Here is a 21,290-nt window from a genome sequence, read left to right as displayed (position 1 = left end):
GCGACCGCGATATCCCTCGGTGACGTCCCCGCGGAGGGGAGTGGCGGGGCGGGAACTCGCCTATTACCGTAAGAACGCGAGCGTTACGCCACCGCCACGCACCGCTGGGGAGGTAGGGGTCAACATGTCACAATATTAATATTATTCACAATTTTACTAATTCTGGACCGTATACTGCGCGGTATTTCTTCGTACTTGTTCGTCCTCAATTGGCAGTGCACTTCGTGGCAATGTAGGTAGCGCGAGCAGTTCGTTACTAGCCGTCTTGTGCACAAGACTTCTTGCAGTGTTGCAGTGTAATTGTAACAGATCATCATCACCTCAATTTAATCACATTTTAAGAATGCAAAAAGAGTTCCATCATTCACATTAATTGTTTTATTATAATTTGTGATGAAAATATGAGCATTTGCTGCTACTGTCTGTTGTCATTAATATACGATAATTTATTCTCACGTACTTTGTATTTAGTTTATGAAATTCTGTGCTTTCAATAAAACTCACATACCTAGAGTTATTAATTTTTCATTTTATCTGGCCCGTTGAAAGTGCTGAATTACCTAATGTGGCCCGCGTTTCAAAAAGTTTGGAGACCTCTGGTCTAAGGCATAAACTGTTATCATCCACTCGAACACTGGCAATGAGGGTTCAAATCCCACTCAAGGAATGCATGCCTCTCTGCGTTTATTCTGCATTTGTGTTGTCCTGTAGTGGGTAGGTAGTGGCCTTGCAACAGGCTGATATCCCATGCAAGGACTCCTACCAACTGTCTTAGATTAAGAAACTGAAGTGAAACAAAACATTTTACAGATGCCCTATGCTCTAAAGTGGGAGCAATAAGGAGAGAGAGAGAGGTATGCCAAACAGTTACATACTTATCCTCTGAAATTGAAACTTGTGAAGGCAACCTGTGGATATTAAGTGATCTTATGATCTTGTGAATAAAAGTAGCATTTCAAACACTATTCCACCACTGAACATCAGGTCTTTCCCTGAAGTTAACCCAATTCAAGTCTAACAAATGAGTTACAAGTATGTGGGGGGGGGTCATCCATCAAACTGAAAGAGCAGAGTTCACCTGTGATAAACCATACATCATTTATTCAGAGATTAATGATCTGCTGATGTTGGTAGGGTATTTCTCATTAAGTAACTTGAGACAGAATAAAATCTCTACTGAGCTAACCAAGTTCAATCAAGGACAGCAAAGTAAAAAACAATAATCAATCAAATATTACACTCTTGTGATCTTAATCAATGAACAGAATCTAACAAAATTAATCAAAATTAACATTCTTGACTAATGCCAATCCAATTTAATGGTTTACTTCCAACGATTTTGAATTTTGTTTCAGAATACCCAATTCGGAAGGTCCATAAAAACTAGAAGTGACTGAGACTGAATGGCAAACATCAGCTCTGACCTATGCTGATGTCAACTTATTTGGTTGAAACATGAATACCACTAAGAGAAACACAGAAGTTAATGATAGCTGCATGACTCCTAGAGTTGTGAGACAGAAAAATATGGTCATGAGTCCTGCAGAACCCAGAAACAAAATGACTGCTGGTGAGGGTCAGCAGCAATTTAACATACAGACAAACAGGACCATGGCCAGTTGTTGAGAACAAGAGCCAGGAAGCACAGAAACAGTACAGAGAATCCTCACTATTGGAAGCTGCTACCAAGCAACGGATATATGAAGACACAGCACAATGGAAAGACTTGGAATGTGTTACAGCTAGTTGAAAATTGTGCAGAACGGGGAAAGTGCTGTAATTATTTGTGGCCACCAGTATTAGGCATCATATAAATTCAGCAACCAATCCAAATCCTGTATCTAAGTCACTAACAAGTGACAATATACAACTTAACTGAGAATGTCGTTACATTCAGAGAATGGTGTGTACATGTCAAAATCCCCATGAAATGAAAGGAACAGAAAGCTCCAGTTCATCTCACAAGAATGAGTTACCCACAGCAAAGTTTCAGTATCAACATTCATGTCAGAAATGGCAATAAAACTCATTTTTTTTTAGTGATTTTCAAAACACAACCAAAATGAAACCCTAGTGTGCTTCTGGGTGAGACACTGAACATGTGAGTACAAATATCCACAAACAGCAATTCTCTTAATGCATATCAACCAACAAGGATGGTAAATTATCACTACATAATATTTATCCATGCACTCTTAAATCAATTTTTTTAACCAAAAAGTGGTATGTGATATATGTGTGGAATATTTTATTCCCTTTTTCAGTGCACTTTTTCCAACAGAAGCAACAACAGTTCTTATGATCAATGATATAGGTGTAAATTAGGTTACACAAACTAACAAGTTCAATGCCAAAAACTTCTACCAAAATATTATGCAACAAACAAATTAAACATGAGTTATGTTTCCTTGGGAAAACAACATTAATGAAGCCAAAATGAAGGCAACTGATTTCCAGAACGAAGATGTTTAGGACTACTGATCTTTGCAGTGTAAAAAATTTGCAAATATACTGTATCGGTGACTCCCTTTTACCTCCACAAAAATAATGTGAACACACATCTACATCCTGAGCAGAATTCAAACCTGAGATAACAGTGATCAAGAAGTTCAAGAAGATGTACACCTTATACTATGCAACCTCTGTGATTACTGTCAGTAATGTCTTACATTTCAAACTGCAGCACTTAAAGGGGACATTATATCCATTTGTTGAGGCTCATAAAACATAATTTATACCATTCCTTTGGTTACACTGGGCATTCAAATACTTACCTGTTCCATCCAGAGTAAATGTGGAGTGTAGTCGCTTCCTTGCAGGCTTTGAGCTTTCATCTGCACTGCTCTCTGAAAAGTAGATATAAATCAATAGTATATGTCTCATTACTTGAAAACAGAGAAACGATTTGGCATTTGTATTGTTCTTTTTGTTTAAACTGGGGAATCATAACAAACCTGTTCCATCCAGAGTAAATTTGGAGTACAGCCGCTTCCTTGGGGGCTCCGAGCTTTCATCTTCACTGCTCTCTGAAAAATAAATACAAATCAATACCATGGCTCGATAGCTGAAACAGATGAATGCTGATATGGTATTTATTTTACTCATACTTAGGACACATCTTCAATCAAATGGTAAGCTGCAACAGCTCAATCAGTACACTAAGCAAACTATGGACTGTACACCAGGGGAATTAAGGTCTGATTCCTGCGCGGGGAAAGAGATTTTTTTCCTTCTCCACAGTACCCACACCAACTCTGCAGCCCATCCAGCCTCCTACCCAATGGGTACCAGGTGCTGTTTCCTTTGGCATAAAGCAACAGGGGCATGAAGCTGATCACTCACCTACATCTAGTGATGTGATTAAGAAGGTGTAGCTATACCTCCACTTCCCTTTATGTCTTTATTGTGTGGTGGTAGATTTATTAAGTCTAAGACTTTACTCTTACATTCACTCAACCGATTAGTAGTTATGAAACATATGACACTGTCAAGACTTCTAACCTTAAACTGGCTGCAGACTAATTTATTGCATCCTTGATGAAATGATAAAGACAATATAGAAGTCAGATACATGAATGTCCAATAGTGATGTGCCATCACAATACACAACTTGTTTGAAGTTTGGCACACAGTCTCAACCAAGCAAAGTTCACTCAGCAGCAATGCTCTTGTTTTGTATTTCAGAAGTAAACCGTTTGAATCTCAGCATCACACTGACTATCCTGATGGATTGTCTACGAAGAATGCTGTCTTCTGGGATGTGGCACTGTGTAGATATTGTGTAAACCGACATTTTGGAGGAACGTATCACATTCATCTTCAGGGTATAAAAATCCGCGAATGAGAAACCAGTGTGAGCAAGTGGCTGCAGTCTACATCCTTTGAAATGATCAACTACAAATGACACTACAAGCAACTCCTACATAGTACTTATATTAAATAAAGCAAATTATCCAGTATCTTAAATCCAGAACTCTACAAATCAAATATTTTTGGGATGTTCACAAAAAGAAGCGGTAAAAATGCATTTATAATTTTGGTCACGTCTCTGTCTGCATATAAAATTTGAGAACTGGCAGAAAGATTTTCATGAAGTTTAATTCTGGACAGTTCTGCTATAGGAGTTTACTTATTGGAGTAAAAGATATTTCGAATAAATGCTGTAAAGAAAAGCAAAACACATATTTCATGTTTAGTATACACTTCCAGGTTTTCAAGAATAATAAATAAAAGGTGGCAAATGCACCAGAACTGTTATGCTACGTGCACATTTCCTAGCTTAACACAATGCTGTTTTAACCAAAATCTGACAAATGTCTTAAATCTGACAGTGGTCTCAAATAAAATGCATTGCATATGTAAATATAAATATGGACTAAAACCGAAAACTAATGTGTTCACTGTTGTATTCGGTACAATGCATCTATATTAAGTAGCCTACCTAACCATACCCATGCTGACCACATACACGTGTGTAATTATCATTATTGTTATATCTATGAGAGAAATTCTAATTTGTAGGGGCACTAGAGGAACAAGCTCCCTTCTCCTTGCTGACATTAAAAGTTCAATTGTAAAAACATAATTCAAAATCTAATCTTGGGTTTACATTATTTAAGAAACCAGAGTCCATCATTACAAAGAAGAGGTGGAGACCGGCCAATATCGCCAGTGTGCCCCCATTCACTGGAATTTAATCGTTTACATGTTACACAAATCAAGGTAAATGTAACTAGAATCGTAACTGAAAACTATTTTACCTTTCGATATGAATTAAGCTTACCACTTAGCCTAGTTCCCTGCAGTTCAAAATTGGACATTTTTACACAGATTTATAGTGAAAGAAGAATGTAACGGTGCCGTCTGTTATATCACAAAAGAAACACAATATTCGACGTTTAATAACTACTGAAAATACTGTTCACATGTCAGTATTTAAAAAAAAAAAATAATACGTGTGAGGTAAAGATATATGTAAATTCACGTCCCACAATTCCAAATCGATTACGGATTATCGATTGTTGAATTCGATATTCTCACAACCGCTCACTAACGGTGACGACCGGTGACGACTGTGACGTGTTTCTCGGTCAGTTCGCGCATGGCGAGAATTTGAACGTGTAGCAACGCTGCAAACTTCGTAGTTTGTATCAGTCATGGATCCAACAGAGGTTGTTATAAAATATTTACGTGGTCAAAACCGTCCATATAGTTCAAATGACATTTTCAGTAACTTGCATGAAGAGATCAGGAAACCTTCTGTCCAGAAAGCATTGGATTATCTTGTGCAACAAGGCAGAATTACAGAAAAAGTGTACGGCAAACAAAAAGTTTACGTAGTTAAACAGGAGGATACGAACGCCAAAGATCTTGAAGGAGAGTTGCAGGATTTAGATTCAAAGTTGAATGCAGTTTCAAAAAAGGTCGCCTCAGTGGAGCAAGTGTTGAAGGGTTCAGAAAATCAGGTCCATGAGTTACAATTGGCACCAACAACCAGTGAAGCTCAGAACGAAAAAAAGGTGCTTGAAAATAGGGTTCGAGCATTAAAGGAGAAGCTGGACATCATTTCTAAAAACAGCGTGAAAATATCAGAAACTGATAAGAAACAAATACAAAATGAATATGAAAGCAACATGAAGGAATGGTGTAAGAAAAAGAGGGTTTGCATGGATATTGTAGAAGCTATGCTAGAGGGTTATCATGACTCTAAAAGGGCTCTCTTAAATGAAATTGGAATCGAAACTGATGAGGATGTTGGGGTACCATTGATTCCATAATGATTTTAATATGGAGTTATTTGTATTTCTTTTATGATTACAAATTAAGTGTTTAATCCATGTGCTACAGTTGCATACTTAGTGTAACAGGACTCAGATGTTATCTGTTTAAAAGTTAATTTGGTTTCAGAGTTTTTGAGATGTGGGAATTTTGAAACGGTATGTAACTTCATTACAATAAATTACTGTAATATATTCATCTTGTGTTGTACTAGTTTAATTTGCAAGCATTATTTTTTCACAAGTGTTACTTTGTGTGAACCACTGCTGCACAATAATCCACACGCCAATCATTACCAAAGAATTAAACTTTCCTGCCACAATATTTGTAATAATGCTTTGTGAACTAGAACTTATTAAAGTGTGAGTGCATATGTGTGTGCGTAAGAATTTGGAACTTCATTTGGAGTACTGGGTAAACCAATCCTCATAACAATCCAAATGTGAAACTTTACCGAACAATTAAACCTCCCTGCCCCAGACATCCTTTTTGCTTTCTGAAACTGGAAACTATTAAACATTCATTTGTAAAAAGAAATTTGACACCTATTCTGCCCTGCCACTAAATTAGGCTTATATACTGAAGTCTGTGTGTTTCTTTTTTAGTCTTGTTTACTAAATCATGTCAGATGTCTAGGATATAATTTTGTTTTGTATATGCAATAATTTTATTTATGTCAGCTTCAGGTTTATTTCTTTCATCTGAAAACCAAATATAGATAGCTACCAAACACCACAACATTATTTTACAAAAACCTTCTCATGAGTTGCCACATTACACATAACAGATATGATCATTTAAAAGATTGCAATGGGCTGGGCATGTACAGAGAATGGATAAGGAGCATATCCCAAAGAAAATATTATACAGTGCAATAGGTGGTAGGAGACGTGCTGGGAAACCAAGAACTAGATGGATTGATGCAATGGAAGAAGATGCAAAGAAGTTAATGGGCATAAGGAACTGGAAGAGAGCAGCACAGGATAGAGAGGAATGGAGGGGCTTGATAAGGGAGGCCAAGGCCCGACATCGGGCTGTTGCGCCATAGAAGAAGAAGAAGAAGAAAAAGAAGAAGATATGATCATTGCTCTATATAAATTACATAGAGTTGAAATGTGTTATTCAAAATCAGTCAATACCATTTCTGTCTAATAGTTCCAGTTTCCTGTTTTTAATATCTGGCATCAACATTCCAGCCAAGGTGAAAAAATCCATTTCCTAGTTATTAATGTCCAGAACTTGGAATTCTGTTGGCTGTGTAATAGTGTTTTTAAAATGAGCATGCTGTTATTGGAAAGTGTAGTGTTCTGTGGATTTTCTAGCACATGGAGATATTTCCAGCTGTATCATCCATCTCTTGTCAATGTTCTACAGATCAGGAATGTGAAATTAATGTAAGTCATTGTAACTTTATTGGAATTAGAACATATGGTTATGCACATGTCATATACTGTTGTTGGATACAGAGACTGCCTATGGGCTGGATGGCCAAGGGGTTGGAATTCAGGTCCTTCTAGGGGTAAGATTTTTCTCCTCTCCATCCAGCCTGGCTTTGAGGCCTATCCAGCCTCCTGTCCAACAGGTAAAAGTCAACCCCGTAACAGGCTGTGGCTGTGAGACGTTGAGGTTGCCACATTTTTCTAGACAAGTAGCTCACAGTCAGCACTGAGGTTTGCAGCCTCATGTACCAGCCTCCTTTACCACCCAGAAAGATTCTTGGTACTCATTTCTGTTAGAGGTTGATTGTATTCCAGGGCCTTAGTGCAGCTGGAAGGACTAGGTAAATTGAAAAAAATCCAGTGACATTGGGAATCGAACCCATGACATTTTGGGTTGTACCATAGTGCTTCAACCAATTATGCTACCATATGTCCCTCCTATCCAATAGGTTCTGCTGCCACAGCAAACACAGAATCGAGTTCGCGAACTTTATTGTCTGCCTTGCATACAAGGCCTCTGTCATTCAGACCAAGAACAGCATATCATATCTTATCTTAAGTAGCTCATGCTACAAAGGCACTTGAACAATCGTACGCTTGACCACCGACAAGTTTAAGCCTCTGTCGACTGGAACAACGAACCTCTCCTGATGTTTCGGATGTGTGTCTGAAAATAGAGCCACATCTATGTGTAGGTTTTGCAGCTGTATACTGAGCTAATAGCGCTGCCTACCAGTGCCACTGGTATTAAATGTTATGATTTTGAGATACTCCGTCTGTCCTTGTTACATAGCCTTGGCATGTACATCGCAGAAAACATCATTTCTCACAATCCCTTCAGTGATATGTGACATGTTTATTGTGCCATTATCTAGCAATGTATGCTGCTCCTGTGTTAAAGCCGAAATAGCGGACCAAAGAAACGCATTCATTGCTAGGCAACGGCCGGTAAACACGCTCCTGCGGTAACAAACACACGAACCATTGCCAGGCAACAGCTGTCTCAACACATCGCTCAACAATTGAAGAATTGTAGAGCACGATGTTTTCTGTGCGGTCCGTGACGAGGCTATAAAGAGAGAACCAACTGGGCAATGTGACTTTAGCCTTGACTTTTTTGTGAGCTCTAAGTGAGCAGTTGTAGTTCGTGGTTTTCGGTGAGGAATCTCCGCTGTTAGCAGCCGTAACCTAGCAACGATCAGTGAAGATTATAACAAACTGAGAAGATACAGTGCGTACCGTAAATATTTGTAGAGTGTGTAATTTTTTTTTATTGATAGTGGGTTGGGACTAAGTCCCTTGTACTGCGGCCACTTCTGGCCTATTGTACCAGCCCCAAATGATAGGTGAGGGTGATTGTGGAGCAGTTGGTGGAATGAAGATTGGTAGGAGAAACCGAAGTACTCGGAGGAAACCTGCCCCACCGGCACATTGTCCACCACAAATCCCACTTGACGAGACCCGGGATCGAAACCGGGCCGCCACGGTGAGAAACCAGCGACTAATCTAGAGTGTGTAAATTAGTGACAGTGTTATTAAAATGGTTAATCCAAATCCCGTGTCTAGTCACTAACACGTGAGAATATTACTAGTATTTTCTTCCTTTAAAGCCGCCTATATTTGAAATGGTCATTCAATATCACAAGTCCTGAGGTGTACATATATTTCTGCTGTAATTCCCATTCTCTTCAGAAACATTTTATATATTTTGTAAACCCATTTCAAAATCACTTCGTTCTTGCACACGTCACGTTGCTAACTGACTTCAACGCCTGTCTTACAACTACCATCTCCTCCCTTGCTGGTTACTGATGTCCAGTTCTAGCTGGGACTTTCCTGTTCCCCGTTCCAAGATTCCAGGTAATGAGCATAAAATTTTACTTATAGTGCAATAAAGAGTGGAATACCAAATAAAAAACAAAAACTTCCTGGTTTTAGTCCGCAAGGGAACTGAGCGACCGCCGCTTGTCGGCGAAGTCAGTGCCAACTTTAGCGGATAGACTGTGTTGCGTGGTCAGCGCAACGGATGCCCACGGCCGTTAATTTCTGTTTTCTAGACCGGAGCCGCTATTTCCTTGAAATAGCTCCTCAGTTATCTTCACGAGCCGGAGAGAACCCCGTTCCAGACCCACTGCTTCTCAGAAAATCTGATAGGGCCGGGAATCGAACCCGGACCTCTAGATCTGTAGCCAGGAACTCTGACCACTGGACCACAGAGGCGGTCGCCGGAATACCAAATACTTAAGAAAATTAGAAAGCCACATTAATGTATTAGCAGTGAACCTATTGGACAATAGCGAAACTACACATAGACTGAAAAGATACACCGTCCTAACTCCACCAGACAGACTAAGTCCCAATAAAAGAAATGAAATGATACCTAAGTGAACAAAAAACAAGAATATGAGTTACGCCACTGGGCATAACTCATTCACGAGCCCCTTAGCTCTGAGCGTATTGTAGTTCGTGATTCGTGACCTACAGACACGACGTCACCTTTCACCAGTGAGACTATCAGGAGATGAATGTGCACTGTTTATCCTGGATGTAATTCTAGGCTTCAACACAATGGATCCAGTTATTAGCATAAATAATTTGATATTAAATATAGGTTACAATTAGGACACGCGGTAGCGTAGTTGGTTGATGCACTATGCTACAAGCTGGAAGGTCGCGGGATCGAATCCCGACGAGGTGGATTTTTTCAATTTACCTAAACCTAGTAGCCGCACTATGGGCCCTGCGGTCGGCTCAGCCTCTGACATAAATGAGTACCAGGCATGTTCCTTGGGGTAAAGGGCGGCAGGCACGTAAGGCTGACAACCTCAACGCCATCTTTGAGCCGACTGTGTAGAAAACGTGGTAGCCTCAACATCTCACAACCCTATGGGCCTCCACGGTCTCTTACAGGGATACCTTTACTACAGGTTACAATAGGCCGTAGCATGGCCCAGATAGTTAATCAGCTTACTCATCCTGTCGGCCGCGCCATAGCTCAAGCGTTAGTCGCTGGCTTCCAACCGCGGGGGCCCGGGTTCGGTCCCGGGTCTGGTCTAGTGGGATTTGTGTTGGACAAAGTGGCGCTGGGGCTGGTTTTCTCTCAGTATTCCAATTTATCCTGCCAGTTCTAATTCAGTCATCTGCTCCACACCTGCTCTATAATTGAGCGAATTTCCTCTAGTTGTTGTGAAGTAAAACCCCGATTCTTTTCCGTGTACTCATGAGCCAGTACGTTTATTTACTTTTGATTGCAGTGATCTAAACAAGCTTTGAAATAATATTGTAGATGCTATGGGATTTGCTATGCTGTGAAATTAGCTGAGTTTGCCTTGCATTTCTAAAAGGAACAAATTGACCTTAAAGTATCAAGTTGGACGGTCGGAGTGTAAATATGCACCTGTGTATCATACTCGAGTATTTTTATTTTTCTTTATTTTCAGAAACGCAACGCCTGTGGGAGGTTATAAAAGTTAAAATGGGCGAAAACGCGGTAAGTTTCAGAAAATCAATTTATGCATAGCCTGAAGTTAGTCTTTAAGATGCTCCTTAACATGCAGTTATAATTTTATCTAAATGATGTATTGAGATATTTTATAAGAGATAGAGAGAAAGAGAGATTCATTCATATTTCCTGAACAGGATTTCGAAAATAACCGTCACAACTTTATATGTTGTATTCTGTTGTGTGTCATTCTAAAAAGGTATATTTATAACAGTCGACACAACAATTCATGTAAAAGTGCGCGTACTAACGTTGTTTATATTAAATATTAACATGACATATTTCGACCCTTATTGGGTCATCATCAGGTTTATTACTTAGCTTCGGTGCTGAGCTTTTCGTTTAATGTGGATCCAAATTTGATTTTTTTAATTCGCTTAGTGGGGGGAGTCCGACTGGGTCCACTCGGGACGGCGGCCACTGATTGGTCTATTGTAGCCTGCCCCGAGTGATTATGATGTTGGAGAATTTGGTGGAATAAAGATTGGTAGGGGAAACCGAAGTACTCGAGGAAAACCCGCCCCAGCGCCACTTTGTCCACCACAAATCCCACTTGACCAGACCTGGGATCGAACCCCGGTCGCCACTGTGGGAAGCCAGCAACTAACCGTTTTAGCTATGGCGCGGCCATTATGGATCCATATATTTTTCCAAATTTGACTCTATGATTTGTGATACTTGCTTAGTAACTAAACCTCTGGTTATTTACTCTTCAGCTTAAGCTGTGGCTCGAGCCCGCAAGCGAACTATGCCTCTGTGGTATAGTGGTCAGAGTTCCTCCTGCTTACAGATCCAGAGATCTGGGTTCGATTCCCGGACCTACCACATTTTCTGAGAAGTAGTGGGTCTGGAATGGGGTCCACTCAGCCTCATGAGGATAACTGAGGAGCTATTTCAAGGAAATAGCGGCTCCGGTCTAGAAAACCGAAATTAACGGACGTGCGGATTCGTTGCGCTGACCACCCGACATCCCTCTATCCGCTAAATTTGGCACTAACTTCGTCGAAAAGCGGCGGTCGCTCAGTCGGTCGGTATGTATTACAATTAGTTAAAATTAATGTAAATTAATTAAATGAAGGTTAAGACTGGAATTAAGATTGAAATGTATGTAGAATATATGTATGGCTATTTACTGGTGCACTGGTTATCTTGGTCTTGGTTCTTCCTTATGGTCAAATTTGGAAGAAAAAAATGGATCCATATTAAACGGATATAAATATATCTCACTCAGGGAGCTGAACCCTTCTTGAGAAGCCACTAATTATGCAGCTACTCAAGAACTTCCCAGCGTTTTATGGAACCCGAAGGTTTATTACCGTGTTCACAAGAACCCTCCACTGGTCCATATCCTGAGCCAGATCGATCCAGTCCATACCGTCTCATCCTATCTAAGATCCATTTCAATATATGTCAATCCGTCTACGTCTTTGTCTTCCTAGTGCTCTATTTCCTTCTCGCTTTCCCACCAATATCTTACATGCATTCCTGTTCTCCCCATTCGTGTGACATGACCTGCCCATCTCATCCCCTTGACTTGATCATTCTAATTATACTTGGAGAAGAGTACAAGTTATGAAGCTCCTAGTTATGTAGTTTTCTGCACCCTCCCGTCACTTTACCTCTCTTCAGCAAACTGTTCTCAAACACCATTATTCGGATATAAATATACTCATTTTAAATCGCCATATATTCAGAGAGGCAAGTTTCAGAAACTCAATTAATGAATCAGTAGGCGAGTGACAATTACGATTAAATCTTATGTGGTTGTCTGTTGTGTGTTTCAGACAGAATATGGCTGTTTCTTGGTGTTCATCATTTTGACCATAATCTTCATATACCTGCAAGTGGTAAGTTTCTTGACAGCCGACTCTTCACATAGTGAACATCACTGTCTCTAGGCACTGGGCGGTTCATTTCCTGGCAAGGGCAGTGATATTTCTATTATCCACACCTCGAAGACCGGCCATGAGGATTATCCATCCTCCTGTCCTGTCCGCGCTAGTGGCTCCTCGAACTGGTGTGCGACGGGCCCCTGGGTCCTCACTTCCGTTCAATTGATTTACTTCTTTGTCGTTCCTTACTGAAGCTGTCAGCAACTCAGACTGTATAGCGCCGAATGGTAACATAATTAGTCAAAATTCAGTTGTGAATTTGACAACATGCGACAGGAAGCTGCTCTGGACTTATTTTGTGCCTATTCCGTCATTTGCGTGGACTGTGGCATGAAAGCCTCGGAAAACTCGGTCAAGACAATAGATTCCCCGGCCAAGATTCGAACTGGGCACGTCCCAGTACAAGTCAGAAGAGTTATAGCTTTGTAACCGAACAGACTGAGTTCTAGACTCGAATTCTCGGAAATGATGGGTTCGAATCCCAGCTGGGATACGAGCTGTCTGACTCATGTTCCTCGGACCCTCATTGCAAAATATAGATAGCTCAAATACTACCGTCTCCTTCCGAATCCTCTCCAATTCGTCTTTCACCCGCCACCCTACCTTTGGACAGTACACAAGAGTTGTGGAGTGACCTACGAAAGTTACGGCTGACGGAGTACATATACATCGATGAGGGAGCGTGACATTTTCGAAAGTTTCAGGCAAATCTCCAGGCAAAGGGAGTTAGTAAACATTTTGAAAATTGAGTGCATTGAGTGCACACATCGTACAAGACAACTGTGCACACTTGAACTGAATTTAAACTAATAAATAAAAGGGAGGAAATATAAACAAAGAACAAGTTCTGGGAAGAACTAATCGTCTAATTTGTTTCAATAGAAAAAGATATGTCCAACAATCCTTTTATCGTTACGTATGTATTCGTTGTTGCGAGAACGTGTTTACCAAGCCGTTTCCTAGCAACAATGAGGGGGGTACATATACAGACACATAGGAAAAGCAGGTACACAACAGAGGAGCTGTTAGAGGAAGCGTTTTCTCTGCGGTCCGACCCGAAGTTTTATAGAGAGGACAACTGAGGACCGTGCACTTCACCAGTTTGGCTTTTAGGCTACATGTCATATTATGTTTATGTTACGTGTATTATTGCATATACTCATATATCAACTAATCTCATAAGACCCTTTTTATTTTCTCAAATGAAAGAGGCTATTTCAGAATCAGTAATATTCGGACTGTTTTCTGAGTCTTAAACAGTGTTAACCTTAATTGTCATAAATGATAACTTAAGGCTCCCCTGAATCTGCATATTTCGTGGGTTAACTACTCGTACGTACCCTCAATAGAGCAGAGAATAACAGTTCGAAAGATGCACCAGTTGCTGGAATGGTTAGAAAAAAATAACTGTGTGACTTCTCTTAACTCTGTACTCAGATTTGAAAGAGTTAAATATTTGAGGAGGCACCAAGCACTGGTAAATAGAAATTATTCAGACGAATAAATAAAGGAAAGTTAATTTTTCAGAAGGATAGAATTAAAACATCGTTCCCATAATTTCAACGTCTAATAAGCAATAGATAGAAACGTTTCATAATTGTGCTTAATATTTCAGAAATTTAGTTTTGAAGTGACTTTTAGTTCAAGAATATTGGAGTATCACTTGGTCAACTGTACCTTCATAAGGTCGACTAATTCACTTCACAGTCAGGGATAAGAGGTTTTTCGATTGTTGTTAATCACTGTAATTCGCTGTCTCTTAGCCGAAAATTCCAAGTGTCCCCTATCTCCTTGTGAGCAGCTTTCGCTTTCTGGCCGAACCTTTTGAATAGTTGCAGTCCTGCTTTAAAGAATTACGAAGTCCTTCTGGTGTTTTCAAACAGTACCTGACATCGTTACTTTTGTTTTAAACAATTTTGAAAACTTATTTGTCTTGAGGCAGTACCCCAGAAAATACTGCCAAAAGATGAAATTAAAGCCTTGTGGAATATATTGAAATCCTAGATCATAAAAACATGTTTTTGTCCCTAGTTAGCTTATTTCGGTCACTTGGGTGCAAGCACCAAGCAACTCAAGAGTTAACAATTCTTTTCTGGCTAACATATCCCCTCAACTCTACATTTTATTCTGTTCTTGTAATTTCGTCTGCGTTCTCTAACCGATAGCACTGGCTTCAAGGATCTGGCTAACTAGCCTGTGAGGATGTGGCTACCTGGAGGCAACAGGATATATACTATCTTGCTGATTCTTCTGCCATTATGTGGAGTTCCTCTGAACGGAGAAAGTAGCCTTTTTATTTTATCTCTGAAGTGTCAGTCTATCTCTCTATGATCCATTTTAATATTATCCCACCCACGTACATATTGGTCTTCTTGTGTCCCATTTCCTTCTGCCATTCATCATATATTCGTATATTCCTATTCACCTCCATTCATGCTACATTTCCTGCCCCTCCCATCCTCCTTGCCTTGATCATTCTAATTATACTTGGAGAAAAGTAAAAGTTACGAAAGTCCCCATTATGCAGTTTTCTCCGTCCTCATGCCACTTCTTATCTCTTCAGTCCAAATATTCTCCTCAACATCCTGTTCTCAAACACCTTCAGTCTATGTCACTCGCTTAATGTCAGAGACCAAGATTCACACCCAAAATTATAGTTTTGTATATTATATTTTTTATGTTTTTAGACAGCAGACGAGAAGACAAAAGGTTCTGGACTGAATGATAGCAAGCATTACTCTAATTCAATCTCCTCTTAATTTCCTCCTGAATCGGGTCTTGATTTGTTATAGTCTTTCCAAAATATTTGAACTGTGTCACATTTTAAAAACATCTGTGTCCTATCTTTATGTCATGATTTTGCCCTGCATTTTGGTAATGAGACAGCAACATATACTTAGTTTTCTCTACGTTTACTTCTAGATAAACTTCCTTACTACCGTCAATTAAAATTTATGTGTTTTTCTTTATGTTATCTATATCATCACCCACTAGATTCACATTCTCAGCATAGAGCAGCAGCTGATGTGTGCCATTTAAGTCCCATTGGTTTTCGTGGAAATTCCCAATTGCATATTCTGAAGCACAGTTGAAAAGCATTGGTGATAAAGCATCTCCTTCTCTTAGACCATTTTGATAGGAAAATTATCAGACAAATATTTACCCATATGGATTTTACTATAAGTTTCTTTTAAATGCTTCTGTATACAGAATCTCGAAATGATGAACAGGGATAGAATGAGATCGCTCACACACGGGAGGCAATATTTGGTAATTTAGACTATACAGAATTCACTGTTGGTGAATCACTATATGGACAGTATGCAAGGAGGGACTGATGAAAACACGGAGACTTTAGTCACGATAGACCTTGTCTCCAGGCAAATGCGATATTGCCTCAGTTAGGAAATGATTCTTCCTTTGATTTACATTCCAGTCATCACACAACTTCTTTTATGGTAACGCAGAGATGGTATATATATTTACAATTTTGTTTTAAATGTTGTAATAACTTGAGATTATTGACAGACATTTCTTTCTCTTTACAGGGACAATACACGACCACAAGTAACCTACAAGTAGGAGGCAATTCCATGCCCTGCCATTTATTTGATTTTGTGTTGTTTCAAAAAATTATATGTGGTATGTAGTGTATCTACAGTTATAAACCACCAGCATTTACAAGAAAGATGTGCTATCGCTAATTTACATTCTGCAATTCACTATAGCATATGCTAAGTATTCTCAGTATGCTGTATTTTCACCGGTCGTTGCCTGATGACAGACCAAAGTAATGTCCTCTTCTTCTATGCTCACGTTCTTATCAGCTGGCGATTCACCCACAACTAACCTATTCATTCACCAAGCAACTCACTCTACTGTACTGACTGACCGTACCTTCAACTTGTACCGCTTATGACACCTCGACATGGACATCACAGAGAACACCGTTCCTGTTGTTGTTTATGGACTGTTGCCTAATAAAGGCCGTTGTCTAGTCGTTTTTCCCGGTCGTTGCATAGCAACGGGTCTACATACCATAGTATTTTACAATGTAATAATTGTTTTAATAGTATCTATGTATGTATGAATATTATCCTTTCTCGCCGCATAATGGCATAAACCCATTGCAAATGAACTTATTTTACTTTTCAAACCTGTTAAAGATAATTTCCACCGTTCATGGAATTATTATTACTATTATTATTATATAAACTGTCTTATTTTGCATTTTGTTTGTAAGTGTCTTGCTATGTTTCTGTTTACGTATTCGTGCTAACTTTGTAATTGGCGTATGGAACGTTAAGTTTGCGTGTAAATAAACAAGAATTGAATCATTATATTATTACCTCCTAAATTATAACTTTGATTTTTGTTATTATTACTACTTTATTATCACGCAAATATTATAAATGGCCTCGTTTGGTACATTTTTTTTGTACTTTCACTCATACTCTTTCTGTAATTGGTGCTTGGACTGTTGAGTTAACATGCAAATAAATAAGAATTTAATTGAATTATTAAATACGCTTGGCATATCTGACCTAAAGCACAAGATCACTCTCGGAAATAAAATTCGCTGAATGTCGAATGATAAGCTTGTTCGCTTGGACCTACTTTAGTAATATGATCTGTAAACTTTTAGACGGAATGGCAAAGCTTTTATGTCGGTATATGATGCGCTCACCTCCAAGATGAGTGAATTTTACACGCACTGTTAAGCAGATAGGTAAGTTTACATCACAAAACCAAAAAGTAAATATTGTGGCGTATTTGCTCTATGTAGGAACTGTTGAGCCACAGAGGCCTCGGGGCACGCGCACAACGTGAGAGTTGCGGATTATTTCGGCTCATTGCTAGGCGACAACTCTGTGAACGTTTGGATAGCGCAACAGGAAGTGCGAGTGACGTCACATACCCCCACTCATCCCGTTGCCGCGCGACGCTCGGTAAATATCCCTCCCCGCTAGGCTGTGTAGTCNTAAATATTGTGGCGTATTTGCTCTATGTAGGAACTGTTGAGCCACAGAGGCCTCGGGGCACGCGCACAACGTGAGAGTTGCGGATTGTATCGGCTCGTTGCTAGGCGACAATTCTGTGAACGTTTGGATAGCGCAACAGGAAGTGCGAGTGACGTCACATACCCCCACTCATCCCGTTGCCGCGCGACGCTCGGTAAATATCCCTCCCCGCTAGGCTGTGTAGTCGCGCAACAGTAGGGCGTCCATTGATAGGCAATGCATGGGTAGACACGCCTGACAGCGATACTTATATCTGTTGCCGAGAAGCAATGTGTTTTCTATGTGGTCCGTGCCGAGACTATTTAAGGAGAAGCAAACACTATTCAGCCAGTATTGAGTACTGAGTATGAGTTAAGAGCAGTTACGAGCAGTGTTGAGTATTGAGAATGGAGTATTTGGAGAGTATTGGGAATACTTGAGAGTTCGTAGAAGACCTGTGAAGATCTAAAGTGTGATTTAGAAGACTTTATGTGTACAACGGTGCAGTGGATTATAAGATGTATGTAAATCAGTGATAGCGCTGTGTATTAGAGTGTAATCAAGATAGTGCCTGTAACCAAGCTGTCAATAAATCCAATCATCCGAACTAGAACCCGTCATTTTGTCACTTGTACTCCCTTACACGTGACAATATATATGAAACCAACTTTTCATATTCTTAAATATGATTAATAAACAACACAATGGGGAAAATTCGCACATATAAGGCTTCATAATTTGTAACTCTAAACGCATGTCATTAAGACGATGAGATGGTCTGGGCGTGTAGCGCGCTTGAACTAGTCAAGACGGGCTTAAAAGTTCATACGGGAAAAACGTAAGATTAAAGACATCTTGGAAGACCTAGGCGTAAATGGGAGGATAAAATTAATATGGATCTTAAATAAATCGGCTGGGAGATGTGCTGAATCAATCTGGCTTTGAATAGCAACAATTCACGGTCCTTGTGAACAAGGTACTGAACCACAGAGTTCCATAAAAGCCGGAGAAATTGTTAATAACCCAAGTGCCCAATAGCTTCTGAATGGAGAGATTGTACTCCATAGAATTAGTTAGCAGGTTAAGCAACGGACACTAAGAAAGTTTCCTTCATAAATAATTTGTGGAGTGATGAAATATTTAAAGAAGTTCTGGGGAGAACTAATCACCTACTTGCCTTTGATACCACAAGGACCGCATAGAAAACGACGCCTTCAACAATCTCTCGTTTCTGCGACCACATCTTTAACGAGCTGTTACCTAGCAACGGTAGTGAAATACATAGACAGACCACAGGCTGTCCTTGGATAAGAGGCGGACCGCATATAAAATGACACATGCAACAATTATTCTACAGGGTGGGCCAGACAGAATTAGGCAGTTTTTGATTAAATGTTTTTTTATTGACAAATGTTAACAATTGCAATGGTTACAAAAATGGAATCGCACACACATAAGTCATCGATTTTCAAGATGCTGGTCAACCTGGGCACCACCTAAGTCAACACAGGCTTGCAGACGCAAAGCAACATTTTCACACGCCTATCTTCACATATTCACCGGAACTTTATTGAACTCCTGAACAATCACCTCACACAGATGTTTCACACTGTCAATGGGATTAGCGTACACCTTGTCTTTGAGGTAACCCCAAAGGAAAAAGTCTGGTGGGGTGATGTCGGGTGATCGGGCTGGCCACACCACAGGCCCTCGACGGCCAATCCAGCGTTGAGGAAAAACTTGATGCAAGAACGCCCGAACATTATTGGCGAAGTGTGTTGGGGCTCCATCTTGCTGCCACAACAGTTCATCAAAGTTCTCTCTCCTCTGAAGTTCTGGGATGACACTTTCCCTCAGCAGCTTTAGGTAGGTTTCCCCCGAGACGCAACCTTCAAGGAAGAACGGGCTAATCAGTCCTTTGTACGTCACACCACCCCATACCATCACTCCCGGGGACTGGAAAACGTATTCAATGGTGGCACTGGGGTTCTCTGGCCGCCAAAACACGCTGTTGTATCTGTTGACCGATCCTGATGTGTGAAATTTGGCCTCATCAATCCAGACAATATTCCGGATAAGGTCAGGGTTCTCCTGAAACTTGGTCAGCATCAACTCGGCGAACTCAAGTCGCCTGTCGAAGTCGTCCTCGTTATTGGCCTCGTTCACAGCATACCGTATGATGCAGCCATATATCGACAACAAAAGGTACTTTTCCATTATCCCGTGTGTTGTTGGATTGATTAGCTATTATTGATCAAATACTGCCTAATTGAGTCTGGCCCACCCTGTATTGTAGCATGTATTCGTTGCCGCGGAAACGTGTTTACTGAGCCGTTGCCTAGCAACGATAAGCGGGTTTTACCGGGCCGTTGTCTAGCAACGATTGGATAGATACATATTCAGACACACAGAGTGGTGGGGGGATTTGTGAATTACGCCTTTGGGATGGGCTCTGTTACTATGAAGTTTCACCAATTGACCCAGGCATCCAAAGTTGATGGGAGAATGCACAGACACACAGACAGGATGGAGATCGCATACGAAGGTAAGTAGGCTAAAATAGTTAACAATATGATACTGGTAGGTTTTAAAGGTTTCTGACGATGGTGTATAACACTCAGAAATACTGGGGTTTTAAACTGCTTCCATCGTCCTGGTATTCTAGATACTAGAAAACGACATTTCCAAAACAGTATCTGTTTCCGTCCTCAGGCGAGGGTGGGAAGACATTACTCAGTTGGCTCCCATTCACTCCCGTGATTGAGATTAGACCTTTCTAAGGGACCCAACTGAGTAGGTGTCTTCCCCCCCCCCGTCATGAGGACGGAAAAACATTGTTTCCGAACCGTCGAGTTTTCTAGTTTCTAGAATACCGGACGATGGAAAAGGTCAACAAAAACGCCAGAATTTCTGAATATGATAACTGCCATTTTATTTGCCACATAAAAATAAAGACCACGTAACAAACCTTCGATGAAGTTGTATGAGCCATTATTATTTAAACATGCATTTCTTATATTTTATTTAAGCATCCTGTTGCCTTTCTATAACGTCCACATAGAATATTTATATTACAGTTCCGTCAACAATGCAATCAATTTATTCCTTAGAATTTTTCACGTCATCCTTCCTTGGGTCCCTCTTCTGTTCGGATATTTCATTAGCTTTCTGTCTGCTAATATCTAAATCCCTTACGGTCAGAATGTGTTGCCACTGTTTCCACGGAAACAAGGCGTAGGTCCTAACGCAAATTTAAAAGGGGGGGGGTAATCTTGTAATGCGACATGTAATGATCAAGTCCTAAGCTCAGATTACAGGATTGCCATCAAAATAAACATGAAAAGGCATTGCTGTCAAGCACGACAGTTATGGACAAGAAAGGGTGCCCACTGCTACAGCGCCAGTGCTGTTTATGGAAGTTAAGACAATTCTGTTACCGGGAAACACAAGAGATTTTGTACTCAAGGTACTGTACTTCTATAGCCCAACGTGAGGCGTACTCATGGAAACGGAAGTAAGAACTCTGAAAATCTATATACTTAAGGACTATAAGTAACAAGGTAAATTTATACCTGAACTAAATTAATTAAGCAACAAACCACGAAGATGTATGGAGGAGTTAAGGCATAACTCCATCATTCGTGACCTTGGCACTAAATGGAGGTGAGTGGTCAGCTTC

General features: G+C 40.2%; 3 protein-coding genes and 1 long non-coding RNA gene across 4 annotated transcripts in view; 2 read left to right on the top strand and 2 right to left on the bottom strand.

Moving 5' to 3' along the window:
* The window catches only part of LOC111874776 (cap-specific mRNA (nucleoside-2'-O-)-methyltransferase 1), a 69,078-nt gene extending 64,094 nt beyond the window's left edge, over positions 1-4,984 (bottom strand). Inside the window, exons 1-3 of the mRNA XM_023870595.2 lie at positions 4,784-4,984; positions 2,955-3,026; positions 2,775-2,846 (exon numbers count right to left, since the gene is read on the bottom strand). Coding sequence (XP_023726363.1) covers positions 2,775-2,846; positions 2,955-3,026; positions 4,784-4,820 — 181 coding nt within the window. The 5' untranslated portion in view covers positions 4,821-4,984. The remainder of the gene's footprint in view (positions 1-2,774; positions 2,847-2,954; positions 3,027-4,783) is intronic.
* An 81-nt stretch (positions 4,985-5,065) lies between these two features.
* On the top strand, positions 5,066-5,976 carry LOC111874510 (homologous-pairing protein 2 homolog). The gene has a single exon (XM_023870109.2). It carries the CDS (start codon positions 5,157-5,159, stop codon positions 5,775-5,777), a length of 621 nt encoding a protein of 206 aa, XP_023725877.1. The 5' UTR covers positions 5,066-5,156; the 3' UTR covers positions 5,778-5,976.
* A 4,181-nt stretch (positions 5,977-10,157) lies between these two features.
* LOC117283172 lies at positions 10,158-17,566 on the top strand. Its single transcript, XR_004514183.1, has 3 exons — positions 10,158-10,707; positions 12,504-12,566; positions 16,160-17,566. It is a non-coding gene; the product is annotated as an uncharacterized LOC117283172 (long non-coding RNA).
* Positions 17,567-17,983: 417 nt separating this feature from the next.
* On the bottom strand, positions 17,984-19,828 carry LOC111874840. The gene is made up of 2 exons (XM_023870715.1): positions 19,261-19,828; positions 17,984-18,066 (listed from the first exon to the last, which is right to left on the bottom strand). The coding sequence occupies exons 1-2, from the start codon at positions 19,826-19,828 to the stop codon at positions 17,984-17,986; spliced, it is 651 nt and encodes a 216-aa protein (XP_023726483.1).
* Positions 19,829-21,290: the final 1,462 nt, after the last annotated feature.

The sequence above is a fragment of the Cryptotermes secundus genome, unplaced genomic scaffold (assembly GCF_002891405.2).
Source record: "Cryptotermes secundus unplaced genomic scaffold, Csec_1.0 scaffold314, whole genome shotgun sequence".
NCBI lineage: Eukaryota > Metazoa > Arthropoda > Insecta > Blattodea > Kalotermitidae > Cryptotermes > Cryptotermes secundus.
The sequence above is the reverse complement of the archived record's forward strand: the minus strand, read 5'-3'. Positions and strand labels throughout refer to the sequence as shown.